At 45.4% G+C, this 19,177-nt stretch overlaps 1 protein-coding gene across 3 annotated transcripts in view; it reads left to right on the top strand.

The window, feature by feature from the left end:
* Nucleotides 1–5,383: 5,383 nt before the first annotated feature.
* ZNF251 (zinc finger protein 251) overlaps nt 5,384–19,177 on the top strand; it is a 37,966-nt gene continuing 24,172 nt past the window's right edge. For 2 of the 3 annotated variants that reach the window (XM_035277038.3, XM_008982978.4), the window contains exons 1-3: nt 5,384–6,292; nt 6,673–6,802; nt 7,217–7,330. Coding sequence is in view for 2 of the 3 variants with exons in the window: in XM_008982978.4 (XP_008981226.2) it covers nt 6,062–6,292; nt 6,673–6,802; nt 7,217–7,330 (475 nt within the window). In the remaining variant the exon portion in view is untranslated. Of the gene's footprint in view, nt 6,293–6,635; nt 6,803–7,216; nt 7,331–19,177 lie in introns of all 3 variants that reach the window. The other variant, XM_008982977.4, reaches the window with a different exon arrangement.

Here is a 19,177-nt window from a genome sequence, read left to right on the forward strand (position 1 = left end):
GTAGCTACGAAGACAGCAAGCCCATGGGGTAGCCCTGCTCTGTCTAGGGAGCAGACATTTTCCTATACTTTGTTGCTCTGATAAATGTGCCTTAATTTCACTTTACTCTTGAATTCCTTCCTGTGTAAAGCCAAGAACCCTCCCAGGCTGAGCCCCAGTTGTGGAATTCACCTGCATCCGAGGTGTGGACAAAATCATTTCTGTTGAGAGTCTGCAGTCTTTAAAAACCAAGGTTGAGGCCTAGGTGGGAAGAGGGCTTAGAGAAGCCCAAATTGGTTGAGGAGAGAGTCTTTGCCATCCCACAGCTCACCCTCCTCCAGCCATAAGGGTCTGCCCCGACATGGCCACAGCCTTCTCCTTCCCCACATCCAGCCAGGGGAGAGTCTCAGAGAGCCCCAGCCTGCTCTCCGTGCTGTGGCCAGAATTGTTTTCCTACAACTCTCAGGACCAGGGAAACAGAGAAAGCTGTTTGAAGGGAACATCTGGCTTCTGCTCTTCTGACTCATTCTCTGCAGAGCAACGAGAGTGAAGTACCTCTGTGTGGAGAAGGAACCTGGAACAAGCAGCTCATGCCCCTCCAGCTTCTTTGTCCTTCAAGTCTTCCTGGGATCAGGCAGGCAGAATGCTCTGGGTCTGCTCTTTGCCAGGGCAGAAACTTCTACCTATGACTGGGAGGGTCAGTTTCTCAGGACAGTTAGCCGGCACCTGTGGTTGCAGATGCAAAATCATGGTCCTTAATTGGCTTTCTTTTGGTTTTGCTTATCTTTTCTTTTAGAAATGGGGGTCTCACTGTGTTGCCCAGGCCGGTGTTAAACCCTGGCCTTGGGTGATTCTTGCACCTCAACCTCCCAAAGGCTGGGATTACAGGTGAAAGCCACAGTGCCCAGCCCCTAATTGGCTTTATAAGTCATAAAGATAACCTCCAGCTGCCTGAATTCTGGTGTTTTGTACATGGAAACTGGTAGTGCAAGTATTGAGTGTGCCTCATACAGCAGGGAGGAAGATACAGACCCTTGCTGTTGCCATGCGTCCCCCAGGGTAAGGATTCCCGATGAAGTCATTCTTTTCCTGCCACTCCTCCTGAGAGGCTACAGTGGAAAGAGGGTCTGAATTTTCCTCCCCAGAATTTCCCAAGATGTATTTGCCATGAATGTGAGGAGTGAGAACAAGGGCCTGCCCTGGCTCCGGGTCCATATTGCCCTCTCAGGCACTGCTTGTTGTGGATGTTAGGCCTGGGTAAATATGTTGGGTTTTTCATTGTTTCTTTTTTTTTTTTTTTTTGAGATGGAGTCTCACTCTGTCACCCAGGCTGGAGTGCAGTGGTGTGATCTTGGCTCACTGCAACCTCTGCCTCCTGGATTCAAGCAATTCTCCTGCCTCAGCCTCCCGAGTAGCTGGGATTACAGGTGCATGCCACCATGTCCGGCTAATTTTTTGTAGTTTTAGTGGAGATGGGGGTTTCACCATGTTGGTCAGGCTGGTCTTGAACTCCTGACCTCAGTTGATCAACTCACTTTGGCCTCCCAAATTGCAGGGATTACGGGCATGAGCTACCACACCCAGCCAACGGGTAAATATGTTGAGTACATATTTCTAAAGTTTTGAACACAGAAGAAAGGTCTGAGATGGAATTTATTTTTTTTTTTAGACGGAGTTCCGCTCTTGTTACCCAGGCTAGAGTGCAATGGCGCAATCTCGGCTCACTGCAACCTCTGCCTCCTGGGTTCAAGCAATTCTCCTGCCTCAGCCTCCTGAGTAGCTGGGACTACAGGCACAAGCCACCATGCCCAGCTAATTTTTGTATTTTTAGTAGAGATGAGGTTTCACCATGTTGACCAGGATCATCCCAATCTCTTGACCTCGTGATGCACCTGCCTCGGCCTCCCAAAGTGCTGGAATTATAGGCGTGAGCCACTGAGCCCAGCCGGAATTTTTTTAAGTGGGGTAATTTACATGTAAGTAGCAATTGAAGAAATGAGAGAAGGTAAGCTCTCTTAGAGGAAAATGTAGAATAAAGTAAGAAAGCCCAGGGCCGACACTGGGTAGAGGAGAAAGTAGCAAAGTAGATTGAGAGTGGTTGGCGGAAAACGAAGGAAGGGTGGTATTATTGATATAGGAAGTTGAGTGTTTCAAGAAGAATGGACAGTTCATGGTGTCAAATATTGCTGAGAGGTCAAGTAAAGGAAAACTAAAAAAATGCCCACCAATAGCTGGGTGCGGTGGCAGACACCTGTAATCCTAGCACTTTGGGAGCCCGAAGCAGGTGGATCACTTGAGCTCAGGAGTTTGAGACCAGCCTGGGCAACAGAGAAAGACTCTGTCTCTACCAAAAAAATATTAAAAATTAGCTGGGTGTGGTGGCACACACCTATGGTCGCAGCTGCTCATGAGGCTGAGGTGGGAGGATTGCTTGAGCCCAGGGAGGTGAAGATTGCAGTGACTGAGATCGCACCACTGCACTCAAGCCTGGGTGACAGAGTGAGACCTTGTCTCAGAGAAGAAAAAAAAAGCCCACTGGTTTGGCCGGGCACGGTGGCTCACGCCTGTAATGCCAGCACTTTGGGAGGCCAAGGCGGGCGGATCATGAGGTCAGGAGATTGAGACCATCCTGGCTAACATGGTGAAACCCCATCTCTACTAAAACTACAAAAATTACCTGGGTGTGGTGGCGTGTGCCTGTAGTCCCAGCTACTCAGGAGGCTGAGGCAGGAGAATCACTTGAACCCAGGAAGCGGAGGTTGCAGTGAGCTGAGATCATGCCACTGCACTCCAGCCTGGGCAACAGAGTGAGACTCCATCTCAAAAAGAAAAAAAAAAAGCCCACTGGTTTTAGAAACAGGGAGGTCAGGGGAGTAGGGAACAGCTCTGCCATGGGCCCTGAGGACCTCAGACATCTTCACATAGGCTATGAGGCAAAGTCTGTCACCGTGTGAGCCGAGCTTGGCAGAATGCTTGGAGGCTCCTCCTGAAACTAAGGGAACAAGCAACCTTGTAAGAAACGACAGTGACACCAGCACCCCTGGTTGGCTGTGTCTGATACTCCCCTTGCCTCTCATTGGGGTACAGCAGACACAACACTTCCTGGCTGCAGTTTGGAGCTGGGCCTCAGCAGCACAGTGGCCACCATCCATGCCTCCTGTCATCTGGCCACTCTGGTTTGCTGTCATCTTGTGTGTCTAGGGACACAGGTTGCTGATTACGCTGTAGCTATTTGAGTAAGAAATGAGCAATCTATATCCTTCGTGCTCGTTGCTGACCAAATCCACATAAATGTGTCAAACCAGCCTAGCATCTGTGGCAGTGATGCTGGTAACCCTGTCAGCTGCTGGATTGATGCTTAGCGATTGCTTGGATGCTTGGCAGTTGGTAGCCCTATAAATAGGAAATATCAATTAGGAAAGCCTGCATCCACCAGTCGCAGAGTGATTACACACCCCTTGTAGAAGATTTGAAAAAGAAAAACAGGAAATCAAATATTCTGCAATCTTACAACTAGTATGATGTATTTGTTTTCAGCCTTTTACATGTTTTTCAATCACTTCCCAGATACTGATAGAGTGCCTACTGTGTTACAGGCTGGTGACTGAGCAGTGAACAAACCAGCCTAGGTCCCTATCTCTGGAAACCTTCTTAAGTGTGTGAACTTAAACACCCATATATACAATTGAGATCATATCATAAATATAATTCTGTATTCTATTTTTCACATTCTATTTCATAAGCATTACCCTCTGCCAATATAATATCTTCAAAAACCACACATAACAGCTGCACAATGTTCAGCTGAGTATAGATAAAACAATAGATTTATCTATTTCTCTGCTGCAGAAAGTATAATTATCTCCCATTTTCCCTTTTATGAATAACTAGGTATTTTCCAAATTCTTCCTATTATTTAAAAAACACACATGGCCAGGCACGGTGGCTCATGCCTGTAATCCCAGCACTTTGGGAGGCCAAGGCGGGTGGATCACCTGAGGTCAGGACCAGCCTGGCCAACATGGTGAAACCCTGTCTCTACCAAAAATACAAAAATTAGCTGGACGTGGTGGCGGGCACTTGTAATCCCAGCTACTCAGGAGGCCGAGGCAGGAGAATCGCTTGAACCCAGGAGGCATAGATTGCAGTGAGCCAAGATCACGCCACTGCACTCCAGCCTGGGTGACAGAGCAAGACTCCATCTCAAAAAATTAAAAAAAAAAAAAAAAAAAATCCACACAACAAATTCTGGGATGGGCACCCCTGTCTTTGCAACTTTTGTTATGTCTGTAGATTCCGTGAGCACTTGAAGTGTTTAAGGCTCTTTGTGTACAGCTTAATTCATCCTCAACATAGCACTAAGCACGCTCCTTCAGGCGGAGCCCCAGCACTGATACGAGTAATCTATGCATCTTCTCAATCGCATGTGGCTTTGCATGGCGCTTTAGACTTCCGGACATTCTCCATCGTAGTCGATTGCCCCACGTTCCGATGTAAAATCTGTGACTTGATTCTAACAGTGTGTACAGGGCCTACACCGTCTTCAGGGTGACAAGACGGCCTCGGCTTTCCTTCACTTCCTCCTCCCCCTGCCCAGGCTGGCCTCCTCACCTTTATCAAGTGCCGTTTTTTAAACCATGCTTTACTGCGTAGGGACCAAGGGGAAAGTGCCTCTTCGCCCTCTGAAGATTCATGGAAAACCAACTCACAAAAGGCAGATTTTTGAAGAAAAGACAGACAAAAGGATTTATTTTTATTCATTTATTTTTGAGACGGCGTCTCGCTCTGTCCCCCAGGCTGGCGTGCAGTGGCGCAATCTCGACGCACTGCAGCCTCCGCTCCTGGGTTCAAGCGATTCTCCGGCCTCAGCCTCCCGAGAAGCTGGGACTCCAGACCCGCGCAACCGCGCCGCCTTGTCGACAGTGTTTACACAGAAAGGCCGAGGTAACATCGGAGTCATTTGCTAGGTTTTACGGCTGCCTTTGGGGGTTCTGGTCTGAGACCCGCCTTAGGAAAAAGGGATTCACTCTGTGAGGAGCCTTGCGGGAGAAAAGAACTGAGACAGGAGGGCTGGGAGGGTCGCAGGAAAACTGCCTCCCAGGCCTTCATTTTGGGGCGTGTGTTCTGAGCCCCAATAATTGGACCATCTTCATCCGTAACTTTTTGGTGTTATGGTGAATCGGGACACACGGTGTGTGGTGACCGACGGAGGAGCCAGGAGCCCAGCGGGGTTAGCGTTCGGGTTACGGTTCAGGGTCCGGGGCTGTGGGGACGCGGCCAGAACGCGCAGCGTCGCCGCTGGAGACCCGCGGACCATAGACGGCGCGGGCCTCCTGTCATCCCAGAGCGGCCCCGGAAGAATGCGGGCGGGACCGCGGCTCGTTTCCGGTTCCCGGCGCTCTCTGAGGCGCACCTAGGCCCCGCAGGGGGCGGGGCGGCCTGCGCAGCTCGGCCGGGTCCGCGCGCTTCCACCTGGACCTGCCCTCTCTCCGGCTCTGGACCGGGTGCTGTGGGCGGGTCCGCTTTGGGCTCGGTGCGGCTGCGGGCGGGTCCGCTTTGGGCTCGGTGCGGCTGCGCAGCCCCTCGGCGCTGTCTAGGTGGCTGCCCGGGGCCGAGCGAACAGGTGGGGCGGTGTCAGACCTGGAAGGAGCGTCAAGCGGGTGGGGAGGCGGCGGTCAGTCCAGGAAGGGCCGTTCTGGGTGCCGCGGGAGCTACCGACGGACTGCAGAGGCCGGGAGGAGGAGACCGCAGCGCGGCCCTAGGAGGCCCGGCTGGGGACCACAGCTGGCTCCCCTTCGCCCCGGAGCCTGGGGCCTTCGGCAGCCCCGCCACCGCTTCCCCCGCCGTCTCCCGTCCTCAGCCCTGGTGGGGCTGCACCCTCACGTGGAGTCTTTGCTCCAGGCTGCCCCGGGCAGGTAGAACGGTCCTGCGCCCCATTTCCAGGGCCTTCAGCAGGTCTGGACCACGGGAACTGCCAGCTTTCACCCGTGAGCGGGCGTCCCTGGACCCCGCCCCACCCCGGACTCTGGCTCTGGCCGGTCTGGGATTTTAGGAGTGATTCAGCAGTAGGGCACTTCGGCCCATGCTGCATAGTGACCTCCCTCCCACGACCCAGGAGGCCGCACCAGGAATCAGCTTCTGCTTCCTGGCCATCCGTCCACACCCGTGGTGGAATGGGGCTGAGCCTGAGTTCTCCCCACTGAAGGTAAGTTGGGGGAGACTTCAGGCCAGGGCAGTCTCCTGTCTTCTTTTGGACACCACGGCAGCCCATGCGCACAGAATGGCAGCCACACTCCAGCTTCGAGGGCACCAGGTGAGTTAACCTTCCTTGCTCTTGTACCTCTTCAACATCTTCATCCCCATCCCAGTGAGAACTGCTCTCCTGTGGTGCCATGAGCCCGGCAACTGGTAAGGCCAGCCAGGGGCTCTTAGCAAACTTGAGGAAAGGGTTCTGAGTCTTGAGTTGCAGACTCATCCTCCCGCAGGGAGAGGGGCTCTGAGCTCAGCTGGGTCCCCATGTGGCTGCAGTTGGCTGGTCCTCAGTGCTCTCAGCTGCCCCATTAGGGACCTGCTGATACACAGTACTGACCACAGCAGGGCTGTGGGTGGTGGTGCTCCACCAGGCCAGGGCCCTTTTAGCTCAGGCTGCTGCCCAGTGGGCATGGCCCGGGCAGCGGTGATGTTTTGTTGCAGGAGATGCCGCTGACCTTCCAGGATGTGGCCGTGTACTTCTCTCAGGCGGAGGGGCAGCAGCTGGGCCCCCAGCAGCGGGCTCTCTACAGGGATGTGATGCTGGAGAACTATGGGAATGTGGCCTCTCTGGGTGAGGCTCCCTGCACTTGGCCTGCTTTGCAGTGGGGGCTTCTAAGGAGCTTGGGAGGCTGCTTTGGCTCTTTGGATCCCAAAGAAGAGGGTCCTGCCCCTTGTCCCCAGGTATCAGTCTGATCTCAACAAAAGGAAAAATCCCCATGGGAAAAGCCTGCCTTGCTCCCCACTTCTAGGGACTTCACTCCCTGTTGCCAGTGGCCCTACTGGTGTCCCTCCAGCAGCACGAGAGTGAATGAGTGGTTTCTCCTTCTTACTTACTCTCAGCCCATGGGCTCCCTGACCAACGCACATGCAGGCTTGGTGCACACAGGGCACATCTCTCCTCACCTGGCCTGGAAGACCCAGTGGTCAGTGTCCTGCCCCAGCTCCCCAGGCCATGCCAACTCACCAGTGTCCTCACCCTCAACAGGATTCCCTGTCCCTAAGCCGGAATTGATCTCCCAGCTGGAGCAAGGGAAGGAACTTTGGGTCCTGAATCTTCTGGGAGCCGAGGAACCAGAGATCTTGAAAAGCTGCCAGAAAGGTGAGAGTGGATGGGATGCTAATCCTAGGCACAGCCTCCCAATCCTGCCTTCAGAGGCTCCAAGTGAGGGACAGCTGGGGGATGGTGTTCATGTTAATGGCCTCCCCCAGGCGCAGTCTCACAGATAGAGCCACGTCTACAAATGTTAGCATGTGCACATGCTTTAAAAGTTTTATCTTTCTGGTGTGTTTCTTTGCTTTAAAAACATATATATATATATATTTGTTTTGGTGATTACCTTGATAACGTTTTCATTCCCTTCTTTAATAATACACTTCTTCCCTTTTGACAATAGGTATTGGTTCTCTACCATGTCCTTTTTTATTCTTCACCCCATTCTGTCCTTCATTTGCCAATTTTAGTCAGTACTCGTCTTTTTTTTTTTTTTTTTTTTTAGAAAGTGTCTTACTCTTATTAACCAAGCTGGAGTATAGTGGTGTAATCTCAGCTCACTACAACCTTCACCACCCAGGCTCAAGCAGTCCTCCCACCTCAGCCTCCCAATAGCTGGGACTACAGGGACATGCCACCATGGCTGGCTAGATTTTGTACTTTTGTAGAGACAGGGTTTTGCCATGTTGTCCAAACTGATCTCAAACTCCTGAGCTCAAGTGACCCAAAGTGCTGAGATTATAGGTGTGAGCCACTGCACCTGACCAGTAGTATTCTTTTATTAATGTTTACCTTTGTTCTGTTGAATATACATCTACTTGATATGTCAGCTCTAAGTATTATCTTTGACTCCCAGCTACTGAGGCAGTCAATAGGCTTGTTCTACTTTTCTCCTTTTTTTCCTCATTCCTTTCCCAATTTTTGTTGGTTATATTGTTTCTCCATTGTCAGAACACATAATACTTTACCACTCATATCCGCAGTTTTGTTACTGTCTTATATCTGCAGTTAAGTATGTTATTAATAATTGTTTACCTCTGGTTATTTTACCAAAAATTTCCCCATCTCTTGGTTGACTGGAGCTTGTCTTCTAGGCTTGTGACAAATATACCCCATATTTGTGCACATTCAAAATTGGTTGAATAAAGCCTTTGGTTTCCACGTTTAAGAGCTAAGATTATTGTAAAGTTATATAGTTTTCTCAAAGTGCAGCTTTAGGTGCATCTCACAAAATTTTAGTATGTTGTATTTTCATTTAGTTCAAAATGTTATCTAGTTTTTATTGTGGTTTCTTCTTTGACCCAGTGATTATTTGGATATGCATTAATTTCCAAATAGTTGGTGTTTTCCTAGTTATCTTGTTATTAATTTGTCATTTAATTCCAATGTGGTTAGAGAACAAACTCTGTATTATTTCATTCTTCTTATATTTGTTGCTTCTTGTTTTACGACCCCAAATGTGGTCTCTCCTGGTACAAATACCATGTGTACTGAAGAAGAATGGGTATTCTGCCATTTTGAGGTTGGATAAATATCAGTTAAGTCAAGATGGTTGATGATATTGTTCAGGTCTTCTGTATCTTTGCTGATTTTTTTTTTTTGTCTAGTTAATCTTTCAGTTGCTGAGGGAGGTGTTAAAATACCTGAAGTATGATCATGGAATTGTCTTTTCTTCCCTTTAGTTTTTGTAGTGTTGGCTTCATGTATCTTAAAGCTGTATTATGAGGTTCATTTGCACTTACATCTCTCTTACCATTATGAGAGATAAGAGAATATTCCTCTTTGTCTTTGGTAATACATTTTGTTTTGAAATAAATTTTATCTAATGCTAACATAGCAACTCCATCTTTCTTATACTTAGTGTTGGCATAGTATATCTTCTTTTATCCATTTAATTTCAACCTGTGTCTTTATACTTAAAGTGAATCTCTTGCAGATATCATACAGTTGGGTCTTGTTTTTTCTTCATCCTAACAATCCTTGTCTTTTAATTGTAGTGTTTAGTCTGTTAATGTTTAATGTAATTGTTGCTATGGTTCAGAAGGCACTTTTGGATAATGTTTTATTTTTTATTTACACTTACCTTTTCTATTTTTTAAATTCCTCTTTCCTGCTTGTATTTGAGTTATTTGAATACTTTTTAGAATTCCATTTAAATTTTATCTGCTTTTTATGTAATCTTTTTGCATTATTTTTTACAGTGATTTTCTAGGGTTTACAGTATATATCCTTAAGTTTTCACAGTTTACCTACAGTTCATTTATGTATTACTTCACATAAATCCAGAAATCTTGTAACCATCTCTCCCATCCTTTTTGTTACAGTTGTTATATGTAATACATCTACATACATTTTAAACTCAGAAAGACAATGTTATAAACAGTTACATAATTTATAAAACATTAAAAGGAAAAAGGCCAAAAAAATAGTCTTTTGCCTGTTCTAGCATGTAAGGAACTTAGTAGTATCACTGTGTCCTAACAAGTAAAAAGCTGAACAAACTGAAAAATCGACAAATCTTAGCTCCATCAGAGCGGTGTGAGGTCAGAGGACAAATATCTCCTCTCAGAATTGGAGAGGTATGTCCAGGTATGGTTGCTCAAACCTGTAATCCCAGCACTTTGGGAGGCAAAGACAGGTGGATCACTTGAGGCCAGGAGTTCAAGACCAGCCTGGCCAACATGGTGAAACCTTGTCTCCACTAAAAACACAAAATTATCTGGGCTTGGTGGTAGGTTCCTGTAATCCCAGCTACCTGAGAGGCTGAGGTAGGAGTATTGCTGGAACTCTTGTACCACTGCACTCCAGCCTGGGTGACAGTGAGACTCTGTCTCAAAAAGAAAAAAAAAAGGAGAGGTAAACAGGAAGATACAAAGAATCACAACTTCTGAACAGGAATCTCCTAGGGAACCAGTGGCCAGATGGGTAAGCCTAAAATGTAATTGGCAAATTGCTAGAGGCTCAGTGTGGACAACTGTGAAAAAAAAAACCCAGGGGAACCCTGTCATGGGAGGGCCCCATGCTTTTGTGAGTTTTACCCCCAGGAACTCTACCAGATACTCACGCTGAATATCAGAGAAAAATCTCCTTGTGCTTCTGGCATGAGGAAGGGAAAAGGAACCACTTTGGAATACACCAGAGCATTCTGTTCTTAGCAAGACCTGCCCTCAGGAGAAACTTTCACCAGAGCCTAACCTGCTGGTGCTTTTATCAGAGCTTAAGCTTCCTGGGAGAAGGGAAATACCTAACACTAGCTGCTTCTAGATATTCTGTCTCACTCAATGGTGGGTGAGGGGAAACTGAAAAGCACTTGGGAAGTTCATAGTCCAGGGACACAAGTTCAGCAAGACTAAGCACCTATTCATTGTATGAAAGAACACTTTCCCACCCAACCCCTGAAAATATTAAAGCCCTATGTACTGCAATTCCTTTTAACCAGTATATCATGCCTACCTAACAACAGAAAATTGCAAAGCATACTAAAAGGGAGAAAATACAGTGTGAAGAGACTGAGCAAGCATTAGAACCAGAGTCAGATGTGGCAGCAGTGTTGGAGTAATCAGACCAGGATTTTTTTTAAACTATGACTAACATGCTAAGGGCTTTAATGGAAAAAGTAGACAGAATGCAAAAACAGATTGATAATGTAAGCAGAGAGATTGAAATTTTAAGAAACCGGATGCGGTTGTTGGTACACACCTGTGTTTGCAACTACTCAGTGTAGCAGGGTTGCTTGAGCCCAGGAGTTCAAGGCCAGTCTAGGCAACATGGTGAGATTGTCTTTCTTTTTTTTTTTTTCTGAGACGGAGTTTCACTCTTGTTACCCAGGCTGGAGTGCAATGGCGTGATCTCGGCTCACCGCAACCACCTCCGCCTCCTGGGTTCAGGCAATTCTCCTGCCTCAGCCTCCTGAGTAGCTGGGATTACAGGCACACACCACCATGCCCAGCTAATTTTTTGTATTTTTAGTAGAGACGGGGTTTCACCATGTTGACCAGGATGGTCTCGATCTCTTGACCTCGTGATCCACCCACCTCGGCCTCCCAAAGTGCTGGGATTACAGGCTTGAGCCACCACGCCTGGCAATTGTCTTTCTGGAAAAAAAAAAAAAGAAAAGAAAAAGAAAAAGAAATTTTAGAATTTTTTAAATGCTAGAGAGCAAAAACATTGTAACTGAAATGAAGAATGCCTTTTTGATAGATTCATTGGTAAAAGGGACAGGACTTCCCAGAGAGTATTAGTTGATAATGGACTTGGATTAGCTGTAAATGCAGATTACAAACCAATTTAAAAAGTTAAAAAAGAAGTATAGTTGATATTCTAAAAAAAGGATTCAAAATGGAATTACATATAATAGAATGCTCATGTAAACCCACAAAAGGCAGAAAAAATATGGAAAACAAAAATAGGAATGAAGAACAAGGGCAAAAGTAGAAAATGATAACAAATACGGTAGATGTGAATTTAGCAACATCAATAATCCCCCATTTAAATTTATTTTTTTGAGAGAGCATATCATGCTGTCGCCTAGGGTGGAGTGCAGTGGCACAGTCACGGTGTATTGAAAGCTTTGACCTCCCAGGCTCAAGTGATCCTTCTAGCTCAGCTTCCCGAGTAGCTGGGACTACAGGCATGCACTACCACATCTGGCTAATTTTTGTATTTCGTAGAGGCATGGTTTCACCATATTGCCCAGGCTGGTCTTGACCTCCTAGTCTCAAGAGATCCACCCACATTAGCCTCCCAAAGTGCTGGGATTACAGGGATGAGCTCCATACCCAGCCAGTAATCCCCCTTTTCAAAAGCTTTTTATTTTTTTAGAGATGGGGTCTCATTCTGTTGCTCAGACTACAGTGCAGTAGCTTGATCATGACTCATGACAGCCCTAACCTACTGGGCTTACTGTCCTCCTACGTCAGCCTCCCGGGCAGCTGGTACTGCAAGTGCATGTCATCACATCCAGTTGTTGTTTTAGTTTTGTAGAGATGAGGTCTCACTGTTTTGCCCAGGTCAGTCTCAAACTCTTGAGCCTCAAGCAATCCTCCTGCCTTGGCCTCCTAAAGCACTGGGATTGCAGGCCACAGTGCCTGCCCCCAACTGTGTTTTCTAAAAGGAACCAACTTTGGCCAGGCATGATGGCTCACACCTAAAATTCCAGCACTTTGGAAGGCCGAAGCAGGAGGATCCCTTGAGCCTCGGAGTTTAAGACCAGCCTAAGCAACATAGTGAGAAACTCATCTCATCAAAAAGTTAAAAAAAATTAGCTTGGTGTGATGGTGTGTACCTGTAAGTCTCAGCTACTCAAGAGGCTGATGTGAGAGGATTGCTTTAGCCTGGGAGGTTGAGGTTGTAGTGAGCTGTGATTGCACCACTGCACTCCAGCCTGGGACAACAGAGCCAGACCCCGTTGCAAAGGAAAAAGAAACCTGCTGTGTCATGACAAGATCTTGCCATGAACAAAAAAAAAAGAAAAGCGTACTTTAAATATAAAAACTTATATATATTAAAAGTAAAAGGATGGAGAAAGATGCTAACAGTAATCAAAAGAAAGCAGAAGTATCTTACTATTTTTAGACACAGCAGTTTTCAGAGAAAGAAAAGTTATTGGGGTAAAGAAGGGCATTACATGATGATAAAGGGGTTGATTTGGCAGGAAAACAACAGTTCTTAAGGTGTACATGCCTAAGAGCAGCATCGAAATATGTGAGATTGGACAGGAACCGTGACTAACACCTGTAATCCCAGCACTTTGGGAAGCCAAGGCGAGCAGATCACTTGAGGTCAGGAGTTTGAGACCAGCCTGGCCAACATGATGAAACCCTGTTTCTACTAAAAATACAAAAATTAGCCAGGCATGGTGACATGCACCTGTAATCCCAGCTACTTGAGGCTAAGGCAGGAGAATCGCTTGAATCTGGGAGGTGGAGCTTGCAGTGAGCCAAGATTGCACCATTGCACTGTATACTGGTCAACACAGTGAGACTCCATCTCAAGAAAAAAAAAGGTTGCCAGGTATGATAGTCATGCCTGTAATCCCAGCACTTTGGGAAGCCAAGGTGGGCAGATCACTTGAGCCTAGGAGATTGAAGCTGCAGTGAGCTATGATCATGTCACTGCACTCCAGGCTGGGTGACCTGAGTGAGACCCTATCTCTTAAAAACAAAAGCAGCTGGGCACAGTGGCTCACCCTTGTAATCCCAGCACTTTGAGAGGTGGAGGTGGGCAGATCACCTGAGGTCAGGAGTTGGAGACCAGCGTGACCAACATAGAGAAACCCCATCTCTACTAAAAATTCAAAAATTCGACAGGTGTGGTGGCACATCCCTGTAATCTCAGCTACTCGGGAGGCTGAGGCAAGAGAATCACTTGAACCTTGAGGTTGCAGCGAGCCGAGATTGTGCCATTGCATTCCAGCCTGGGCAACAAGAGTGGAACTCTGTCTCAAAACAAAACAAAAACAACAACAATTATGTGAGCTAAAAACTGATAGAACTACAAGGGGAAATAGATGAATTCACTCTCTGCAGTTGGAGACTCCAGCAGCCTGTATTGTAAATGGACAGATCCAGCAGGTAGAAAAGTCAGCAAGGATGTAGTTGAATTGAACACCACCGTCACCTCAGCTGGGAATAATTTACATCTATAGACTGCTTCATCCAGCAATAGCAGAATGCACATTCCGGCCAAGCTCCTGGAACATTCACTAAGATAGACCATGTTCTGGACCACAAAACACACTTTAACATACTTAAAAGAATAGAAATCATACAATGTCTATTCTCAAACCACAATGACATTAAACTAGAAAGGAAACCAGAAAGATAGCTGGAAAATCCTGAAGTACTTAGTAAATAAGTAAGCAACATACTTCTAAATAACATTTGAGTCAAATAAGAGATCTTAAGAGAAATTTTAAAATATTTTGAATTAAGTGAAAATGAAGCCGGGCTCGGTGGCTCAAGCCTGTAATCCCAGCACTTTGGGAGGCTGAGGCAGGTGGATCACGAGGTCAAGAGATCGAGACCATCCTGGTCAACATGGTGAAACCCCATCTCTATTAAAAATACAAAAAAAAATTAGCTGGGCATGGTGGCAGGTGCCTGTAATCCCAGCTACTCAGGAGGTTGAGGCAGGAGAATTGCCTGAACCCAGGAGGCAGAGGTTGCGGTGAGCCGAGATTGTGCCATTGCACTCCAGCCTGGGTAACAAGCGAAACTCCGTCTCAAAAAAAGAAAATGAAAATAAAACATCAAAATTTGTGGAATGCTGTGAATGCAGTGCTTAGAGAGATATTTAGAGCATTGGCTGCATATATTCGAAAATGGGAGGCCGGGCATAGTGGCTCACGCCTGTAATCCTAGCACTTTGGGAGGCTGAGGTGGGTGGATCACCTGAGGTCAGGAGTTCAAGACCAGCCTGGCCATCATGGTGAAACCCCATCTTTAAAAAAAAAAAAAGAAAGAAAATGGGAAAGATCTAAAATCAATCATGTAAGCTTCCACCCTAAGAAACTAGAAAAAGAAGAGCAAGTTAAACCCAGAGTAAGCAGAAATAAAAATTCAAGCAGAAATCAGTGAAACTGAAAACAGGAAATCAATTAAAAAAAATTAACAAAACCAGAAGATGGTTTTTGGTTTTTTGAAAAAACAATAAAATCAGTAAACCTGTAGCCAGACCAAGAAAAAGAGAGGACACAAAATACTAATAACAGAAATGAAAGAGGTGACATGACTACAGAGATGTTCCAGAGACTTTTAAAAGGCAATAAAAAAATGTGAACAACTCTGTGCCCAAATGTGGTAATTTAAATGAAACGAACCAATCCCTTGAAGGTTACAGTCTCCCACACACAGGAAGAAATAGACAATCTGAATAGGGCTATGTCTATTAAATCAAATAAACAATTACCCTCCAAAATAGAATCCACTGGGCTCACATATTTAAGGAAGAAATTATGCCAGTTCTCTACCATCTTTTCCAGAAGATAGAAACAGAAGGAATACTTCCTAACTCATTATATGAGGCCAGCGTTACCCACCCAAATGCCAAAACCAAACAGACATTACAAGAAAGGGAAACTACAGACATCTTTTATGAACAAAAATGCAAAACTCCCGACAAAATATTAGCAAATCAAATCCAACAATGTATAAAAAGAATTACATACCATGACCAAGTGGGATTTGTCCCAGGTTTACATCTCTTCTCCTACATTAGGAAGTAAATTAACGTAATATACCACATCAACAGGCTGAAGAAATACCACATGGTCATATCAGTAGATGCAGAGAAAGCATTTGACAAAATTCAACAAACAGCTGGGCGTGGTGGCTCACACCTGTAATCCCATTACTTTGGGAGGCTGAGGTGGGCAATTCATGAGGTTAGGAGTTTGAGACCAGCCTGGCCAACATGGTGAAACCTGGTCTACTAAAATATTAAAAATTAGGTGGGTGTAGCAGTGTATGCCTGTAATCCCAGCTCCTCGGGAGGCAGGAGAATCTCTTGAACCCAGGAGGCAGAGGTTACAGTGAGCCAAGATTGTGCCACTGCACTCCAGCCCAGGTGACAGAGTGAGACACCGTATCAAAAACAAAAAAATTCAACAAACTAGGAATAGAGAGGAACTTACTCAGCTTGATAAAGAACATCTACAGAAAACCAACAGCTAACATTGAACTTAAGGGGGGAACAAAAGAAACTCAAAGCTTTCTCACTAAGATTAGGAACTAGGCAAGGATGTCCCCTTTCACCACTGCTGTGTTGTACTAGAAGTCCTAATTAATGCAGTGACAAAAAAGGAAATAAAACGTATACATATTTGGAAGGAAGATATAAAACTGTTTACAAATGATGAGCATCTGTGTGGAAAATCTGAGTCAACAAAACTCCTGAAACTAATAAGTGATTATAGACAGGTTGCAGGGTACAAGGCTAATATATAAACATCAATCATTTTCCTTTATACTAGCAGTGAAGAAGTGGAATTTGAAGTTAAAAACACATTATTAACGTTAGCACCACCAAAGATTAAATGCTTAGGGTTAAGTCTAACAAAATACGTGCAGAATCTATGAGGAAAAATACTAGACTGATGAAAAGATATCAAAGAAGAACTAAATAAATGAAGAGATATTCTGTGTTCATGGATAGGAAAACTCAGTATTACCATGATGTCAGTTCTTCTCAGATTGATTTACAGATTCAACACAATCCCAATCAAAATCTCAGTGGTGGCTGGGCACAGTGGCTCACACCAGAATCCCAGCACTTTGGGAGGCCGAGGCAGGAGGATCACTTGAGCCCAGGAGTTTAAGACCAACCTAGGCAATGTAGCAAGACTATGAATTTACAAAAGAAAAAAAACATTTTTTTTTTTTTTTTTTTTTTGAGACAGAGTCTCATTCTGTGGCCCAGGCTGGAATGCAGTGGCCTGAATCTCAGCTCTCTGCAACCTCTGCCTCCCGAGTAGCTGGGACTACAGGTGCCCACCACCACACCCTGCTAATTATTATATTTTTTAGTAGAGATGGGGTTTCACCATATTGGCTAGTCTGGTCTTGAACTCTTGACCTCATGATCCACCTGCTTTGGCTTCCCAAAGTGCTGGGATTACTTTTTTTTTGTTTTTTACTAGCATCTCATTTATTTGTTGCTTAAAAATTCTGTAGCATATTTTTCAAAAACAATAGTCTTAAACAAATGTGCTTTAACAGCTAACTGATAATGATCTGATTAATACAGCTTATTTAAGAGAACTATTAAAGGACAGACTATACATGCATTTTTAAAAAACAATTTTTGGTCATATGAATGATTCATGTTCAGATTTCAAAAACAGGAAAGATCCTAAAGTGCATCATTTTATTTATAATCTCACTTCTTGAAATTATAGCAATCTGCAATGTAAACAGTACAGCAAAGAATTCCAAACTATATTTTTATGTACATTTAAGGTGGACTCACTGCACCCAGCCTACAAAAAAAAATTTTAAGTTAGCTTGGCATGGTGGCCTGTGCCTATATTCCCAGTTGTTTGGGAGGCTGACGTGGGAGGACTGCTTGAGCTCAGGATTTTGAGGTTTCATGCCACTATATTCCAGCCTGGCTGACAGAGCAAGACCCTGTCTTTAAAAAAATAAAAAAATAAAAAATTAAAAACTTGGCAGGTTATTTTGTGGCTCTCAGCAAACTGATTCTAATGTTTATATGGAGAGGTAAAAGACTCAATAGTCAACCCGATATTGAAGGAGAAGAGCAAATTTGGAAGACCGATACTACCCAATTCCTTTTTTTTTTTTTTTTTTTTTTGAGACTTGGTTTTACCCTGTTGCCCAGGCTGGTCTCGAAATCCTGAGCTCAGGAAATCCGCCCACCTCAGCCTTCCGAAGTGCTGGGATTACAGGTGTGAGCCACCGCACCTGGCTCCATAATACCCAATTTCAATACTTACTATAAAGCTACAGTAATCAAGGCAATGTGGTATTGGTCAAACAAACAAAAAAAAATAGATCAATGAAATAGAACAGTGAGCCCAAATAAAAACCTGCATACATATAGAAAACTGATCTTTGAGAAGGGAACAAACACACTTCAAAGTACAAAAGATAAGCTTTTCAACAAATGGTGCTGGAATAACTAAACAGCCACATGCAAAAAAAAGAAAAATAATCTAGTCACCCTTCACAAAAAATTAATTTACAGTGTGTCTTGGGCCAGGTGCGGTGGCTCACGCCTGTAATTCTAACATTTTGGGAGGCGAAGGTGGGTGGATCACCTGAGGTCAGGAGTTTGAGACCAGCCTGACCAACATAGAGAAACCCCTTCTCTACTAAAAATACAAAATTAGCTGGGCATGGTATGGTGGTACACGCCTGTAATCCCAGCTACTTGGGAGGCTGAGGTAGGAGAATCACTTGAACCCAGGAGGCGGAGGTTGTGGTGAGCGAGATCACGTCATTGCATTCATACCTGGGCAACAAGAGCGAAACTCCTTTTTTTTTTTTTTTGAGATGGAGTTTCGCTCTTGTTACCCAGGCTGGAGTGCAATGGCACGATCTCGGATCACTGCAACCTACGCCTCCTGGGTTCAGGCAATTCTCCTGCCTCAACCTCCTGAGTAGCTGGGATTACAGGCATGCGCCACCATGCCCAGCTAATTTTTTGTATTTTTAGTAGAGACGGGGTTTCACCATGTTGACCAGGATGGTCTCGATCTCTTGACCTCGTGATCCACCTGCCTCAGCCTCCCAAAGTGCTGGGATTACAGGCACCCTTCACAAAAGGGTTTTAAGGCCACCGCGCCTGGCCTTAAAACTCCTTCTAAAAAAAAAAAGTATATCTCATTCTGCTCAGACTTGATGCCACAAGCTGGATGCTTAAGCCACAAACTTTTTCTTTTCTCGTTTTTTTTTGTTGTTTTTTTTTTTTTCTCGAGATGGAGTCTCACTCTTGTTGCCCAGGCTGGAGTGCAGTGGCATGATCTTGGCTCACTGCAACCTCTGCCTCTCAGGTTCAGTGATTCTCCTGCCTTAGCCTCCTGAGTAGCTGGGATTACAGGCACCTGCCACCATGCCCCTAACTTTTGTAGTTTTAGTAGAGACAAGGTTTTGCCATGTTGGCCAGGCTGGTCTCGAACTCCTGACCTCAGTTGATCCACCCGCCTCAGCTTCCCAAAGTGCTGGGATTGATTACAGGTGTGAGCCACTGTGCCCAGCCTTATTTTCTTACAGTTCTGGAGGCTGGAAGTCTGAGATCAGTGTGTTAGCATGGTTGGTTTCTGGTGAGGAGTGTCTTTCTAGTTTACAGATGACTGCCTTCTCACTGTGTCCTCACAGGGCAGAGAGAGAGAGAGCAAATTCTCTGGTATCTCTTCTTATAAGAACACTAATCCTATCATGATGACCCTCATTACCTCATCTGACTCTAATTATCTCTCAAAAGCCCCATCTCCAA

This window comes from Callithrix jacchus, chromosome 16, assembly GCF_049354715.1.
Source record: "Callithrix jacchus isolate 240 chromosome 16, calJac240_pri, whole genome shotgun sequence".
Lineage (NCBI taxonomy): Eukaryota > Metazoa > Chordata > Mammalia > Primates > Cebidae > Callithrix > Callithrix jacchus.